This window comes from Ambystoma mexicanum, chromosome 3q (genome assembly GCF_040938575.1).
Source record: "Ambystoma mexicanum isolate Mex_15411 chromosome 3q, UKY_AmexF1_1, whole genome shotgun sequence".
In the NCBI taxonomy this organism is placed as follows: domain Eukaryota; kingdom Metazoa; phylum Chordata; class Amphibia; order Caudata; family Ambystomatidae; genus Ambystoma; species Ambystoma mexicanum.
Genome location: NC_090926.1, coordinates 1,214,018,694 through 1,214,036,247, shown reverse-complemented (window position 1 = coordinate 1,214,036,247; position 17,554 = coordinate 1,214,018,694). Strand labels below are relative to the sequence as shown.

At 48.2% G+C, this 17,554-nt stretch overlaps 1 protein-coding gene across 2 annotated transcripts in view; it reads right to left on the bottom strand.

Annotated features, from left to right (window-relative positions):
- TYK2 (tyrosine kinase 2) overlaps window positions 1–17,554 on the bottom strand; it is a 1,212,497-nt gene that overhangs the window by 667,690 nt on the left and 527,253 nt on the right. For both annotated transcript variants that reach the window (XM_069604089.1, XM_069604090.1), the window contains exon 5: window positions 1,333–1,496. In XM_069604089.1, coding sequence (XP_069460190.1) covers window positions 1,333–1,496 — 164 coding nt within the window. The remainder of the gene's footprint in view (window positions 1–1,332; window positions 1,497–17,554) is intronic.

Sequence of the window (17,554 nt, the reverse complement as noted above, 5' to 3'; positions counted from 1 at the left end):
GGCTCCCCATGGGGAGCCCGAGAGCCCCAAATGGGAAATCAGCTGCAGGTAGAAACACTACGCGGCATGTAAACATAACCGCGTTGTGTTTCTGCCTGCTGTGGCTTTCACTTTGGGTCTCCGGTGCTCCCCTGTGATAGCCACAGCAGGCAGAAACACACGCGGTTGTGTTTGAAAACGCTGCGGTTTTTCTTTCCGAGTTTCTCAGGCTCCTCCGAGCCGGAGGAGCCTGAGAAACTTGGAAAGAAAAACTGCAGCGTTTTCCAACACAATAACGTTGTATTTATGTTTGTGGTCGCTTCAAAAGCGACCGCAAACATAAATACAACGTTTTTAAAGCTGCAGTTTTATTTCTAAGTTTTCCGGGCTCCTCCAGCCCGGAAAACTTAGACAAAAAAAGCAGCTAGTGCTTATTTTTAAAAAATAAATAAATAGCACTTACCGAGATTCAGCTGCAGCTTTCCTGCTCTCGTCTCCGGTCCCTGTCCTCTGCCTACAGCACTAATGAAGGGAAAGCCACCCAGCAGTAGCTTTTGTTTACTACAGCTGGCTGGCTTTTCCTTCATTAGTGCCGCAAAAGCAAAAGCCAGCACAGGCGGGGCATCCATTTCACAAAATGGATGCGCCCATGTGCTTGCTTTTGCGAATTTTGAGCTTGAATAGCTCAAAATTTTACATAGGAAGTTTTAAAACGGAGAATGCTATTTTTTTTTATGTTGCTTATCTATTTTTTAAATAAAAATTTTTACTAGACCATCCCTTTAATGCCCCACATTAACCTTGCATGAAAGTCACGAGAGCCACAATTTCAAAACCGAAAATGCTGTGGACCTTTTAATCCAGAGTCCAAATGTTTCAGCACTCACAAGCATGTTTATGAAATGTATTACAAGACAGATATTGAAATTCCAAATTCCTTTGACTAGTGTTAATTCAAAAGCATGGTTAGCAGAGACCAACATACACATGTTTTTAACAGATTACTCCTTCAGGTATAAGCACTAAAAAAAGAAAAAACTTTCATCGCTGAGCTGTTCAGGTTGTGTTCTCACTGTAAGTCCACTACCGCTTCCATACGGCAGCTTTAAGGCAACTTGATAGGTTTACTATTTGCTGAAAAAGTCATACTAGTTGCAAACCCGCCCTTCAACTACAGTGGTTGATTCTGCACAGTGGATGCAGTCCTTTCCCTCTGGTTTAAGCATACTAATTCTGCTCTGTCAGAGAACGACAGACTAAAAATTCAAACCGGGTCCCTGAGCTAGGTAGCCAGCTGGCAGACAAATCCGGGAAATAGGAAATACATTGGTGGGGTTTTCCCAGAAAATTTACCTGATTTTGCGTGCCACTTCTTCCAACGATGTTCGGGTTTTGATGGCAATGTGCGAGAGGTGAAGTATTGCCATGCCCAGGCTCTCATTCTTAAACCGGTGTATCTCCTGCTCTGTCTGCAGCTCCTTTAGCGAGGCAATGTCATTAACAAAGTCATACTTTCCCTGTCAAGAAGTAAGGGAAAAGTCATATTCTTGACATATATGAAGAAACTGTTCTCAATCATTCAAGCAATGACACAATCACTGAACATTCCACACAACCCTACTTCTTCCCCTCTGGAAGTCCCTCTTCCTCTGCTCTCCCTAACCATCCAGGCAACCTCTACTTGCCCCGCAAGCTACATGACACTCACTCGATACTTCCTCTTTGTACTAACCATTTCTCTCTAAACAGAATTGCACTTAATACATTTCATTCGTACATTGACACACACTGATATGGTCCATTGTCATTGACAGACCAAATCTGAAGACTGATGCCTTAAATTCATCTCATGGTAATGAAGTAAGTTATCCAAGACAGTTTACAGACAGACCTTTCTGCCAACGTAGTGTACCACAGGAATATGTATCAATTGTATAGTCATACTCTCATCGCTGAGCCCAGTCACATGATTTAAAGTGATTTTAGCAGGGACATATATCATGTGTTGTAAAATCATACGATGCCATTGCTATGTCATTGCCTTGCCGACATCAAATCAATTGTGTCAGGGACAAACATGATAGCCAACCGAGGAGTACATAACACGACAGGCCCAGTAGGAGCACTGGGGATTTGCAAGATACATTTGAAACCACAACAGGACTTAAAAACAGACAAAAGAAATCATATTGCATCTATACACATCTTACCTTATTTAACATGTATCCAAATGGCCATGGCAATCATTTCTCTAGTACTATCCAAACTAGACTATGTGAAAAGCCTCTATCTCTGACTCCCAGATTAGCAAATGAGGATACTTCAAGAGTTCAAAATGCACTGGCAAGACTACTTCTCATAATGAAGCGATTCAAACAGATCATCCCAGCATTACGTATTCTGCACTGGCGGCCAATCCAAAAAAGGGCTCACGTCAAGACCTTGCATTGCCCATCAGTCATACAATGGAGGGGGTCGTGACGATTTGCCAGGTCTCGTCACTTCTCCCCAGGGGAGAGCCCTTTACTATGAGGCTAGGCAGATGAGGCTGCTAACCAATAGTCCAACTAGGCGTGGTAATGTGCGCCATAGGGAGGGACTCCCATCCTGGTGAGAAGGACGTACACCTGGGGACAAGCCTTCATACCACCAACACAGCACATAAACCCCTACCCTCATGGTCACCCTTTTCATCCACCCTTGATAGCGGAACCATGTGCTACTCTAAACCCATGACTGTGACAAGCAAAAGACCTACTGAGACGAAGAAGGACATGAGGCATATGGAGTAATCAGATGAAGAATCAGCTAAGTACTGTAACAAGGTGGCTCCCTGGAGGCATGTAGAGTGCCAAAGGGATTTTCACACAAAGTGTTGACGTTACTGAAGGGAGGCGTTAACAGAATAGACACGAAAATGAGAAAGGACAAAGAAGATCTCATCATGGTAGCCAGGAGTACGCAAACAAAGCGCGGGAAGTTCAAAGTCGGAAAGCTGCAGCCGGAGCAATCGTGTCTCTCCAGGAGTGAGAGAGGAAGGGCAGGATGTTGCTGGAGTGTCCTGAGAGCTGTTAGAGAGCCGCCTCACTTGGTGGTGGACCGTCATGTCCAGAAACAACACTGAGACCACGAGCCTGTCGCAGAGCCGTGCAGGAATAGAGGAGGAGGAAAGATCCCTGCAACCCCGGGAAGAACCCAGAGCAGTGTCACCAAGTCACCACAGGTGGCGGGATGAGCAGGTGGGGTCCGGGAAGAGGCCCAGCTCCGTCTGAGTGCATCGGGAGGCATCTCCTTTGATGCAGTGGCCAAACCCATGACACTGCTCAAGCAGAGTACATCTGGAGTCAACCCCCATTGTCACAGTGGCCAAGCCAATACCACTGCTCCAGCAGAGTGCAACTGGCGTCATCTCCCTCGTCGCAGGGGCCAGACCTATACCACTGCTCCAGCAGAGTGCAACGGGAGCCATCTCCCTCATAGCAGTGGCCAAGCCAATATCACTGCTCCAGCAGAAGGCGTTGGGGGTCATCCCCCTCATTGCAGTGCCCCAACCATTACCACTGCCCATGAAGAGTTGTAAAAGGTTGTCAAGAAAGATACAGAAGAGCATGGAAAAGATATTCATCATACAGACATTAAAGGAAAGCCAAATAAAGTGGTGAGCTTTCCTACTTCCTGGAAAGAGTTGAAGGGACTGGTAACAAGCTTTCTGTAAAAGTGCTGAAGAACTGCTGTGGAGAACTTTGATAAAGGAACCAGGGGAAGGGAGTCCTTCCCTTGGACCTGTTTTGAAGGAACACTGAAAGAATTACTATTACGAGACGACTGAAACAAGACCCCAGGAGAAGGGAGTAATTCTCCTGGCGAAGGAACTTTACTTTTGTTATAGACTTTCCTAGGTTGAGGCATTGTAAGCCCCTTTAGAAGTAGGAAAGAACAAGTTACTTACCAACTGGTAACATTCTTTTGACTGGATGTTCGTCCCACTTATTCCTCATCTATGATAGACTCCCAAAGCAATGAGAATTTGAAGGAGGGAGTACCAATTAACTCTAATCATGGACCGTATGAAATACAGCCTTGGCAAAGAGACCTCCTTGGGATGAGGTAGAATCTAAACAATGTTTCACAAATGCATGTGTAGACAACCAAGTGGCCGCTGCACAGATATCCTGCACCGGGACACCCCTTTGAAGAGCTTTAGAAGTTGCCATGAGCCCTTAGCCCATCTAGAGGTTCTTTACCCGGCAGTCTGTAGCATTCTCTGATTGCCAAAATTATCCACCTGGATATGGTTTGTTTTGTTACTGCTAGGCCCAATTTGTGGCCAGTATATCCAATAAAAAACTTGTCATTTTGCCTGAACTTTGCCAATCTAGAAATATAAAAGCTGAGAACCCTCTTTGGGTCCAGCCTGTGAAGACTTTCTTCCTCTTTACTTGTATGAAGGGGAGGACAGAAAGATGTCAAAATTATATTTTGAGACAAGTGAAAATCGGAGACTACTTTGGGTAGAAGAACAAGTTACTTCTTACCTTGTAACGTTCTTTCGACGGGATGTTCCTCCGACGTATTCCTCATCTTAGATATCTCCTTCCAGCTCTGCTGGCCTCGGAAATTTTTTCTCTCTAGAGGGCGCTGCGCGTCGACGTCCTCCGAGTCGATGTCCCTCGACAGCCGCCGTATCGACGTCGACGTCACCCTGCCTATAAAGGCCGCGCGCAGCGTCCGTTGCTCAGTTCCGTTTTGTAGCCCACAATAATACTTTCTGGACTAGACTAATCACCCTGAAGGAGCGTAAGCTGCAACAACACGGGAAGTAGAACTGCGGGGATGGATGGGAGGGCCAATGAGGAATACGTCGGAGGAACATCCCGTCGAAAGAACGTTACAAGGTAAGAAGTAACTTGTTCTTCGAAGGGATTGTGTCCTCCGACGTATTCCTCATCTTAGATAGGCTCCCATAGCAGTATTCTATTATTGGAGGAGGGAGTACTGACTTCACGCTGTCTTCTATTGATGAATAGAATGCAGTACAGCCCTTCCAAACCTAGTCTCTTGACTGGAGGAGGAATCCAAATTGTAAAAACGTGTAAAGGTATGGACAGACGACCATGTAGCGGCCGCACAGATGTCTTTAACCGGCACTCCTCTTTTGAGGGCCGATGAAGCTGCAATACCTCTGGTCGAATGAGCCCTAAGGTTTTGATGGGGCTCTTACCCTGCCAGTTTATAACATTCCAGAATGGCTAGAATGATCCATCTGGAAATGGTCTGCTTAGTTATTGGTAACCCCAGCTTGTGACCTGCGTAACCTACAAACAGCTGGTCTGCCTGTCTTATCCTGGCTAGTCTACTGATGTAAAAACTTAAAGCCCTTCTAGGGTCTAGCCTGTGTAACCTCTCTTCCTCTTTCCCCGGGTGAGGAGGAGGATAGAAAGATGGTAAGGTAATCTTCTGAGTGATATGGAATTCAGAAACCACCTTTGGGAGGAAATTAGGCTTCACTTGCAGGACAACTTTGTCTTTGTGAAATATTGTGTGAGGGGGTTTACAAGAAAGAGCTTGTAATTCGCTCACCCTTCTAGCAGATGTAAGTGCTATTAATAAAACAGTTTTAAGGGTAAGGAATCTTAACGAACAAGAATGGAGTGGTTCGAAAGGTGTGCCCATCAGGAAAGTTAGTACTAAGTTTAAATCCCATAGGGGAACTTGGAATGGTCTTGGGGGATAAACATTGGTTAACCCCTTTAGAAACTGTATTACCAAGGGTAATTTGAAATAGGATGGTTCTTCCGCAGTGCGCTTAAAGATGGATAGCGCTGCGAGATAGCCCTTAATGGTGCCAACTTGAAGGCCTGAATTCGCCAAATATAGAAGGAAGGACAAAACCATTGGTGTACCACATGAAAAAGGGTCGATATTCTGTTCTCTACACCAGCTGCAAAATCTGTTCCAACGGCAGCGGTATAAAGACTTTGTTGCTGGCCACCTTGCCGAAAGCAACACCTCCATAACATCATCAGGGAGGTCCCAATCCTTGTACCACAACCTTTCAGAAGCCAAGCGTGAAGGTTGAGGGTTTTGATGTCTGGATGGAGAACCTGACCTCCCTTCTGTGAGAGTAGGTTCTCTCTGAGTGGAAGTCGAATTGGAGGGCAGATGGACAAGTCTAGAAGGTCCGGGTACCACGTTCTCCTGGCCCAATCCGGGGCAATTAGGATCATGGTTCTCCGGAATCTTCTCAACCTCCTGATCATTTGAGGAATGACAGGTACCGGTGGGAACGCGTACAGAAGCGGAAACTCCCAGTCCACTATGAACGCGTCTCCCAGAGCTCCTCTCGGGGGAAATTTCCTTGAGCAGAACAGATCGCATTTCCTGTTGACGCTGGTGGCGAACAGATCCTCCTGAGGGGTTCCCTAAAGGGCGAAGATCTCTTGAAGGGCTTCCTGAGCTAGTTCCCACTCGTGGGAGACTGTGCTCTGCCTGCTCAGAGCGTCCGCTGTCAAGTTCTTCTCTCCGGCTAGGTGAACTGCCGATAGAGAGATTCCTTCTTGGATTGCCCAAAACCAGAGCTGCATCGCCTCTCTGCACAGGGGTAGTGATCCTACGCCTCCTCTTTTGTTGAGGTAATGCATGGCCACTGTGTTGTCCGTCATTATCAGGACGTTTTTCCCTTGTACAGCTGGCAGGAACGCCTTCAGCGCAAGTCTGATGGCTCTCAGCTCTAACAGGTTGATATGTAGTCTGGACTCCGATGGAGACCAACGACCGCTGATGGTCAAGTCGATGGCGTGGGCTCCCCACCCCGTGAGTGAGGCATCCGTGACTACCGTTATCTCCGGCCAGGGTTGCCAAAAATGTTCTCCTTTCAGAATGTTCTCCTGACAGGCCCACCACTGAAGGTCTCGAGCTACTCTGTCGGGAACCTGAAGAAGATCTGTCATTCTCCCTGAGAATTGTGACCACTGAGTCCTCAGTGCCCACTGGAGGGATCTCATTCTCAGGCGAGCCTCTGGCACTAGGAAAAAAAGTCGAAGGCTGGGAGACGTTGGGCATGTTGAAACTTGGTAACCATCTGTAGAATATCCTGAGCCCTCACCTCTGGTGGCGAGGCTTTTCCCAGGGAAGTGTCCAGGATCGCTCCTATGAACTGGAGTCTCTGCGATGGTATCATTTGTGACTTCTTTAAACTGAGGGAGAAGCCCAGTCTGTGAAGGGAGTGGCACACGTGATTTAGTTGGATCTGAGCTTGTTCCGAAGAAAACAGCCCTGATCAACCAATCGTCCAGGTAGGGGTAGACGTGAATCCCTTCCCTCCTTAGACTTGCTGCCACTACCGACATTAACTTGGTGAAGACCCTCGGGCGGAGGTCAGCCCAAATGGCAGCACTCGAAATTGATAGTGAGAGTTGCCAATTGCGAACCTCAGGTATTTCCTGTGTTTGAGATGGATAGGCACATGGAAATAAGCGTCCTGAAGGTCCAGAGATACCAACCAGTCCTGGAACTGAAGGGCCTGGAGGATCTGAGAAAGAGTGACCATCTTGAATTTGTCTTTTCTGAGGAATTTGTTCAATTCTCGCAAGTCCAAGATGGGTCTCAGTCCTCCGTCTTTCTTTGGAATGAGAAAGTAAGGGGAGTACCAGCCCTTGTTCCTCTCCGCTACAGGTACCGGTTCTATGGCACCTTTCTCTAGCAGGTCCAAAATTTCCTGCAAGAGGAGCGGATCTGGAGCTTTCTGAGAGCTGATCCCCGGTGGATGACTCTGAGGTATACGTAGGAAAGGCAGGCAGTAACCTTGGGCAACTGTTTCCAATGCCCAAGCATCTGACGTGATAGCCTGCCATACCGCCAGATGTTGAGTCAACCTGCCTCCTACAGGTGTCCTGTGAGGGAAGTCCTCAGAGTGGTTTTGGGGCGGCTGATGCAGATGCCGATGGTAAAGAGGCACCTGCTGTTGCTGCGGCTTTTGAATATCTATCCTGTCCACCTCGGGTAGTTCTTCTTTGTCCCCTTTGAGCCGGTCGTCCTCTACCTCTTTCGAATGCGGAGTAGAAGCGAAAGGACTTGCCCCTCGCAGAGGTTCCTGTGTGACGAAAAGGAGTCTGACGGATTGCAGCTCCTAGGGATTTTGCTGCTGCTTTTGAAGTTTGCAGTTTCTCTAAACTGTCATCCGCCTTTTTCCCGAACAAAGAAGAGCCATCGAATGGCATGTTCAAGAGCCTGGCTTGCACATCTGGGGCAAAACCAGACTTTCTCAACCAAGCGAATCTCCTGGTTGATGTACTTGCCGCCATTGCTCTGCTGATACTGTCAGCCGAATCAATGCCCGTCTGGAGGGATTCGCACATAGCGTCTTTACCGTCCTGTATAATATTCAGGAACGCATCCCTTTCTTCTCCCTCCGGGATGCAGTCAGCCGCTGTAGAAGCACACTCCCAAAGTGTATGGCTGAACCTAGCAAGGGTGCAAGTAGCATTAACAGATTTTAAAGCCATGCTACATGCTGAAAAGACTTTCTTTGCCATAGCATCATATTTTTTATCGTCCCTGTCCTGTGGGACGGTAGGATAAGCCGTCTTGACATCGGTAGAGGATGCTGCCTGTACCACCAGACTTTCTGGGGATGGGTGTTTAGACAAAAACTCTGGGTCTGTAGAGGATACCCTGTACTTTGTAGACAGTTTTTTATTTACTGCTGGTACGACATCTGGGGTTTCCCAGTTTGTCATGATCTTCCTCTGAAGAGCTTTATGAAAAGGCACCACAGGATCCTCCTGTGGGCCTTTGTCAAGAATATCCGTGAGGTCATCTTGTTGGAAAGATTGTGAAGGTGCAGACCACCCCATGAACTCTGTGATCCTGGCCATTAAGGCTCTATAGGGGGTTTCAGCATGCTCCCCCGGGTCTGGCCTAGCAAACTCCACCTCAGGGGAAGTGTCTAACTTGCCTCATGTAAGGAATCATGAAGATCCTTTAACCTGCGTTCTTCAGAGGAAAATTCCTCTCTAATTGGGGTTACAGGTCCCTGCAACTCAAATGTGTCTTCCTGTTCAGACAATTCACCCGCTTCCAAAATTGAGGACATAGTTCTCAATTGTTCTGAACTCATAAAGGGAGTAAATCCCATTTCCAAGGCAGAGGGTGCCGAACTTGTCATTATCGGCCTCGAAAACGTCGATGTCGTCGACGCCGAAGGCTTCGAGCGTGGCGTCGAAAACAAAGGCGGAGGCCTCGATGACCTCGACAGAATTGGGATTCTACTCGACAATCTCGAAGCCATCGCCATCGAGGACCTGGGGATAGTCACTGGGTGTGTCGTGACCGTGACTTTTCTTGGCGTCGACGCCGGTGTCGAAGCTGGCGCCGAGTTGACAGACCCGTGTGTCGAAGGTCCCTTCGACAACGGCGTCGAAGACACTGACCTCGGCGTCAACGGAACCCTCGTCGACGGCGTCGACGGAAACTTCGAGGAAGGTTTGGAGGTCATAGTCCTACTCGAGGGTTCGAGACGCGCTCGAGAGGTTTCCTTCGCCGGGTACTGCGACTCGCAGCGTTTTTGACCATCGGGTCTTTCGACCAGAGCAGAGCGCTCTCGGCAGTCTTCGAGGGGGTCGAGGCCGCTTTCTCGAAGACGCAGATCATATTTTTGCGGAATTCCTCCCATTCAGCCCGGGAACTATGTTTCGTGGGGCAAGGGATTCTTTTTGGCGAAACAGAGGAAGAGGAAGACGGAGAAGGGGATCTTCGACGTCTCCTCTTCGAGTGCTTCGATCTCGAGGAGTGATGGGACCCACTCCGAGATCTGGAGCGCGAATGGTGACGAGGAGACGAGTGTCTCGACTTCGTCGATGAAGAAGAAGCTTTAAAAGTCTTACCTTTCTCCAGCTTCCCCCTACGCTCCTTCAGGGCCTTAGCTGTCATGGACATACAGTCCTCGCACTCCGAACAATGGTGTTCAGCTCCCAAACACCACAGACAAACTCTGTGAGGGTCAGTCAGCGACATCTTTTTCCCACAATCTCGGCATTTTTTGAAGCCGGATCGAGGAGTTGTCGGTTCCGACGAAGAAGCCATCGAGTACGGATCGAATAACTCGAGGTAAATAGGATTAATCTGACAAGAACTGAGCAACGGTATTCCGAGGCACTGAGTAAGCGCGGAAAAACGGAACTGAGCAACGGACGCTGCGCGCAGCCTTTATAGGCAGGATGACGTCGACGTCGATACGGCGGCTGTCGAGGGACATCGACTCGGAGGACGTCGACGCGCAGCGCCCTCTAGAGAGAAAACATTTTCCGAGGCCAGCAGAGCTGGAAGGAGATATCTAAGATGAGGAATACGTCGGAGGACACAATCCCTTCGAAGAACAAGTTACTTACCAATTATAACGTTCTTTCAACTGGATGTTCCTCCCACGTATTCCCTATCTTTGATAAATCCACCACTTCCAGCTTGCTGGCCTCAGAAAAAAATTTCACAGTAGAGGGCGCTGCGCGTCGACGTCCCTCGAGGTGGTGTCCCTCGAAGGCCTCCGCATCGGCGCTGATGTCATCAAAGGTATAAATAGCCTTGCGCAGCGTCCGTTGCTCAGTTCCGTTTTGAAGTGCTGTTTTGCTTTGCACCAAATGGTTAATAACCTTGAAGGAGCGTAGGCTGCAACTACAAGGGAAGTTTTACTGCGGGGAAGGATGGGAGGGGCGATAAGGAATACGTGGGAGAAACATCCAGTCGAAAGAATGTTACAGTTGGTAAGTAACTTGTTCTTCGAATGGATTGTGTCCGCCCACGTATTCCTTATCTTTGATAGACTCTCATAGCAGTAGTACATAGAGGAGGCGGGAGTAAAATAAAATGTTTCCCTTTAAAGATGCACAGACAACAAAGCTTTTCCACGCTTCGTCTACTGGCTAGACAAGGAATCAAGACTATAGAATTTAATGAAAGTGTGTGCGGACGACGATGTGGCAGCCGCACATATGTCCTTAATTGGAACTCCTCTTTGGAGAGCTGAAGAGGCTGTAATACCCCTGGTTGAATGAGCCCTGAGATGTTGGGGGGGCTCTTTTCCTGCCAATTTATAGCACTCTATAATGGTTAATATAATCCATCTTGAAATGGTTTGTTTTTTAATAGGTAAACCTAACTTGGGCCCTGCATACCCCAGAAACAATTGGTCTGTTTCCTAATCCACGCAAGTCTGCTAATATAAAAACTCAAGGTACGCCTTGAATCCAGCCTGTGCAATCTCTCTTCCTCTTTCCCTGGATGGGGAGGAGGATAGAATGAGAGTAAGGTTATCTTTTGTGTGATGTGAAATTCTGAGACCACCTTTGGGAGAAAATTCGGCTTCACTTGTAGAACAACCTTATCATTGTGAAATATTGTATGTGGAGGTTTGCAAGATAAAGCTTGTAATTCACTCACTCTTCTGGCCGTAGTTAAAGCCACTAGAAAAATGGTTTTAAGAGTGAGAACATGTAATGGACAGGAATGAAGGGGTTCGAATGGAGTACCCATTAGAAATTATAAGACTAGGTTTAGGTCCCACATTGGAACTTGAAAAGGAGGTGGGGGAAAAACATTAGTTAACCATTTCAGAAATTGAATCACTAAGGGCAATTTGAAGTATGAAGGCTCCTCTGCCGTGTGCTTGAAGATTGACAGCGCTGCGAGGTAGCCCTTGATTGTGCCAACTTGAAGACCTGAATTTGCCAAATATAACAAAAAAGATAACACCATCGATGTACTACATGAAAAGGGTTCTATATTCTTTTCTCTACACCAGCTGCAAAATTTGTTCTAACGGCAGTGGTATAAAGATTTCCTTGCTGGCCTTCTGGCTGAAAGCAACACCTCCATTACGTCATCCGGGAGATCCCAATCCTTGTATCTCAGCCTTTCACAAACCAGGCGTGAAGGTTGAGGGTCCTGATATCCGGATGGAGAACCCAACCTCCCTTCTGCAAGAGAAGACCCTCTCTTTGCGGAAGACGAATCGGAGGACAGATAGACATGTCTAGAAGATGTTCTCCTGGCCCAATCCGGGGCAATTAGGATCATGGGTTTCTGGAACCTTCTCAACCTCCTGATCATTTGAGGAATGACGGGGACTGGAGGAAACGCGTACAGAAGTGGAAACTCCCAATCCACTACGAACGCGTCCCTGAGAGCTCCTCTCGGGGGAAATTCCCTTGAGCAATGCTGATCACACTTCCGGTTGATGCTGGTGGCGAACAGATCCACTTGTGGGGTTCCCCAAAGGGCGAAGATCTCTTGAAGGTCTTCCCGAGCTAGTTCCCACTCGCTCGGGATACTGTGTTCTGCCTGCTCAGAGCGTCCGCCGTCAAGTTCTTCTCTCCGGCTAGGTGAACTGCTGATAGAGAGATTCCTTCTTGAATTGCCCAAAACCAGAGCTGCATTGCCTCTCTGCACAGTAGCAGTGACCCTACTCCCCCTCTTTTGTTGAGGTAGTGCATGGCCACTGTGTTGTCCGTCATTATCAGGACATTCTTTCCCTGTACTGATGGCAGGAAAGACTCCAGCACTAGTCTGATCGCTCTCAGCTCTAATAGGTTGATGTGTAGTCTGGACTCCAATTGAGACCAATGAACGCTGATGGTCAAGTTGTTGGCATGGGCTCCCCACCCCGTGAGTGAGGCATCTGTGACTACTGTTATCTCCGGCCATGGTTGCCAAAACTGTTCTCCTTTCAAGATGTTCTCCCGACAGGCCCATCACTGAAGGTCTCGAGCTACTCTGTCTGGGATTAGTAGGAGATCTGACATCTTTCCTGAAAATTGTGACCACTGGGTCCTTAACGCCCACTGGAGAAATCTCATCCTCAGGCGAGCCTCTGGCACTAAGAAAATGCAGGATGCTATGAGGCCGAGCAACCTCAAAAAGTCGAAGGCTGGTAGACGTTGGGCATTTTGAAACCTGGTGACCATCTGTAGAATATCTTGAGCCCTCACCTATGGTGGCGAAACTTTTCCCAGAGATGTGTCCAGGATTGCAATGAAATGGAGTCTCTGTGACGGTATCATCTGTGACTTCTTTAAGTTGAGGAAGAAACCCAGCTTGTGGAGGAAATGGCAAACATAATCTAGATGAATCTGAGCTTGTTCCGGAGACACTGCTCTGATCAACCAGTTGTCCAGGTAGGGGTAGACGTGAATCCCTTCAGTCACAACCGCCATTAGCTTGGTAAAGACCCTCGGGCGGAGGTCAGCCCAAATAGCAGAACTCGAAATTGATAATGAGAGTTGCCAATTGCGAACCTCAAGTACTTCCTGTGCTTGAGATGAATTGGCACATGGAAGTAATAGATCCTGAAGGTCTAGAGATACCAACCAGTACTGAAGCTGGAGGGCCTGAAGGATCTGAGAAAGGGTTACCATCTTGAACTTGTCCTTCCTTAGGAATTAGTTCAAATTTCTTAAGTCCAAAATGGGTCTCAATCCTCTGTCCTTCTTGGGAATCAGAAAGTAGGGGGAATACCAACCCTTGTTCCTCTCCGCTACAGGTTCATGTTCTATTGCACCTTTCTCTAGCAGGATAAAAATTTCCTGCAGAAGGAGCGGATCTGGAATCTTGGTAGAATTGGCTCCCGGTGGATGGTCCTGAGGTCTTTTTAGGAAAGGAAGGCAGTAACCTTGAACTACTGTCTCCAGTGCCCAAGCATCTGCAGTAATGCCTTGCCATTCCTTCAGATGCTGAGAGATTCTGCCTCCCACTGGGGTCTTGTGGCTCAAGACCTCAGAGTGGCTTAGAGAAGGCTGTAGTAGCAGCTGAAGGGCCAGTTGCCGCTGCTGGGGCTGATCTAGCACCCCTTTCTCATCCACCACGAGGAAATCTCTTTTGTCCTCTTTGACTAGCCTGTGCTCTTGCTCTTCCAAATGAGGAATAAAAACGAAAAGGACGACCCCTCCAGGAAGATGAGCCTGAGTAGGAGTGTTGTTGAGGTTGAGGTATGGAGGCGCTAAGTGATTTAGCCACCGCCTTAGAGGTCTGCAGCTTCTCCAGACTCTCATCCGCCTTGCTGCCGAACAACCTCAAGCTGTCAAAGGGCAAATTTAGTGGTCTGGCCTGCACATCCAATGCAAAGCCCGACTTCCTCAGCCAAGAAAATCTGCATAGCACTGTGCTAGAAGCCATGGACCTGCTGATGCCATCAGCAGTGTCCAGTCCTGACTGGAGACATTCCCCCATTGCCTCCTTTCTGTCTTTCACAATAGCCAAGAAGCTGTCTCGTACCTTGCCTTCCGGAAGGTGCTCCGCTGCCATAGTAATACAGTCCCACAGAATGTAGGTGAGGGTGCAAGCAATGTTGGTTGACTTTAAAGCCATACTGCTGGAAGAAAAGATCTTGCAAGACCATGCATCAATTCTTTTATCATCCCTATTGTAACGCTTACCTGGACGCCACAGGAGCGTAATGATCCCAGTGCCTGCTGAACTGCTACACTCTTGCTGTAATGGTTTTTCCCTATCATGCAAAAGAAATAACAACGAAAGGGGTGATGTGATTGATAAGAAATGTGAGAACTACTAGAACTCGAGATCCGTCTTCCTCTTTTAATAATAACTCCCCTTAAGTTTAAAACCCACACTCCTCACCTTTGTTTTGAGTTTAGGAAGTTCTCCATCCTGCTATCACACAGGGGCGCGTTGATGATGAGGTTCTGAAGACAAAGGCCCTCATTCCGAGTTTGGAGGTAAGTATCATCCCATACCAGCATGGCGCAAATAGTGTGTCCGAGCTGGCAGTAGCCCACTAAAAGCGCACTATTACGAGTTTGCGGGTATAAGCTTTGCGCTATGCCGGTAAGGCACCTAGCGCCATGCCGCAAAAGGGCCTGAAAAACCCCCTACTGGCATGAATCGCACCGTAGACAACACTACCGCCATAGACCAACGTGGCATTAGCGGTGACCGTTAAATTGCGGAACCGGAAATCGCGTCATCGCACAGGAACGGGAAGGAGCACGGTGGCCATCTTTAAAAACACAATCCATTGCCATCCTCACCACACAGGAACCCTGGCACACTGGTGATCGACCAGAAAGTTTCTTCAAACGCCCAGGAATGCTCAAAGCACCAGCCTCCGAAAGGAGCGGTTCAGCCCAGATGAGCTACAAATGCTCGTGGACACCCTACACGCGCATGCTGGGACTGTGTTTAGCAGCAACATGAGGAGGGAGGCAGTGTTGGAAAAAAAAGAAATCTGGGCACTAGTATGCCAGAAGGTGAGCGCAGTGGCCAACACCCCCCGCACGGTAAAGGATTGCCGCAAAAGGTGGGATGACCTGCGGCTGAGGGTGCGGAGCATCCTTTCTGCAAACCGAAACCAGGCCTTGGAGACCGGAGGAGGACCAAGTTCTCCAATAAAGCTCATGCCGTGGCAGGAGACATGTGCGAGCATGATAGGGGCAGAATCCATTGAAGGGGTCGGAGAAATAGAGTGTGGCGCCACGTCATCCGCTGACGGAGGTGAGTGTCCAAAGTAAATACTGCTAAGGCTAATGTGAGGAAAGTCACTGCTAACGTCTGGCCAAAGAGTCACGCCATGGTCGGACAGACACACACGGACAGACACACACACGGTCACACAGACAGACAGACAGACACACACACGGTCACACAGACAGACAGACAGACAGACAGACACACACACACACACACACCCCCCCTCCCCCCCCCCCCCTGTAAATTATGCCGAAGGAAGTGAGACCCAAGCTAGTGCCTGGTGCAAGGCTGTAACGTAAATGACACATACCCCACAAAGTTGCAAATTCCATGAGGCACACAGGGTCGTTGATGTAAACAGTGTGCATGTTAGACAGCACAGTACCTGGCCAAGATGAGTGAAACCGACATATGCCTGCATTTACCACCCATGTATGGAATGAGGTGCCGGTCCCTACAAAAGGAACAAGTTACTTACCTGTAACTGTTGTTCTCCAGCATGGGTCTGGTATGGATTCACACGCTCATGAATATTCCCCATCGTCAGGCTGGGAATCCTCGGTAAAGAAAAAATCAGTATCAGTTTTGTTTCTGATCTGTCTTTCTCAGTAGTACCCAATCACTGGTCTCTGGGTCATACTGACCCCAGTATGATCCAGCCAATGACTGCCCTCTCCCTAAGCCCCGCCTCTGGCAGCCATCCTCAGATTTGGTAGCACGTAAAGTGGCAGTATGACCAAGTGAAGAGCCGCAGAGGGGTAGGAGGGAGGGTTTGCATATGATTCCATGCCAGACCCATGCTGGAGAACAACAGTTACAGGTAAGTAACTTGTTCCTTCTCTAGCATGGGGTCTGGCATGGATTCACATGCTCATGAATATAAGAATACATAGCAGTACAACACATGCACAACCACGGGAGGTGGCAAAGGCTCAACATTAAGCATTAAATCAAAACTCAACATTAAGCAATTCTTACCTCCTCACCAGGCTCACCTTAGGCGAACAGGTTGCGCAGCACTGCTTGGCCGACCCTGGACTCCTCCCTGGAATCCCGGTCGACGCAGTAGAATCTCGTGAAGGTGTGCGTCGACCTCCACGTAGCAGCCCTGCAGATGTCCAGCAGGGGCACACCATACAAGAAAGCCGTGGTAGCAGCGATAGCTCTGGTCGAATGGGCTCTCGACGGCCGGGCAACGGTCGGTTTGCTAACCGATGACAGTGCATGATGCAGCCGGAGAGCCATCTGGAAATGGAAGCCTTCGAGAGAGCCTTCCCTTGGTTCACAAGTCCAAAGTTCACAAATAGCTGTGATTTTGTCAGGGGTTTTGACCCATGTTCGAGTTATTATGCTGCAACATTTGGGGCTGTGGGCTCAGAAAATCCAAGATGGCCGAAAAAGCCCACATTGCGCCAGAATCCAGGAAAACCGTGCAGTTTTTGCGCACACCAAAATGGTCGCCTGACCTACCACCCACCAGTGCGAGCGTGATGGGCCAGAAGCGCCATGAGTGAAACTTGGTGCCAAAGGAAAAACAGCAGTGCCCGTTAGCTCAAAAAAGCACTTGAAATCATCTTTGTTTCTCTGAAATCCAAGCTAAAAATGCCTTTTTTAAACATTGCAAGATATTCAAAAATGTCACTGAACACCAGCAGACATCTGGCAGAATGTAGTTTTGTGTGCATACAAAATCTGGAAAGATGAAGAGCCCAAAACAATGTTTATAACAAAACTGGCTGAGCTGTGGATATCAGCAGCTGAAGTGAAATTTGACTTAAAGCCAATAAAATCGAAATGTTTAAAATAAATGAGTGACCTACTTTGAGGCTGTTTAAATGTCATAGTTTTGAACTTAGTATCAGCGTTCTAGCTGCATGTGTAAAAATTGTAAGTTTGTTTTGAATGAAGAAAAACTGGGAACAAAAGTGACATTTGGCTGAAGCCTGGCTTGAAGAGATTGAATTCTGCCCGGCAACTACCCCCGACAGGAGTTGAAACTTGCTCAGCCACTGCATTCCGAGGCCTGGCTGCCTTCTGCTGTTCCCACCAAAAGGAGATGACACCTCCCTGATTTAATCAGGGGAGGAGCACCTGGGAGCAG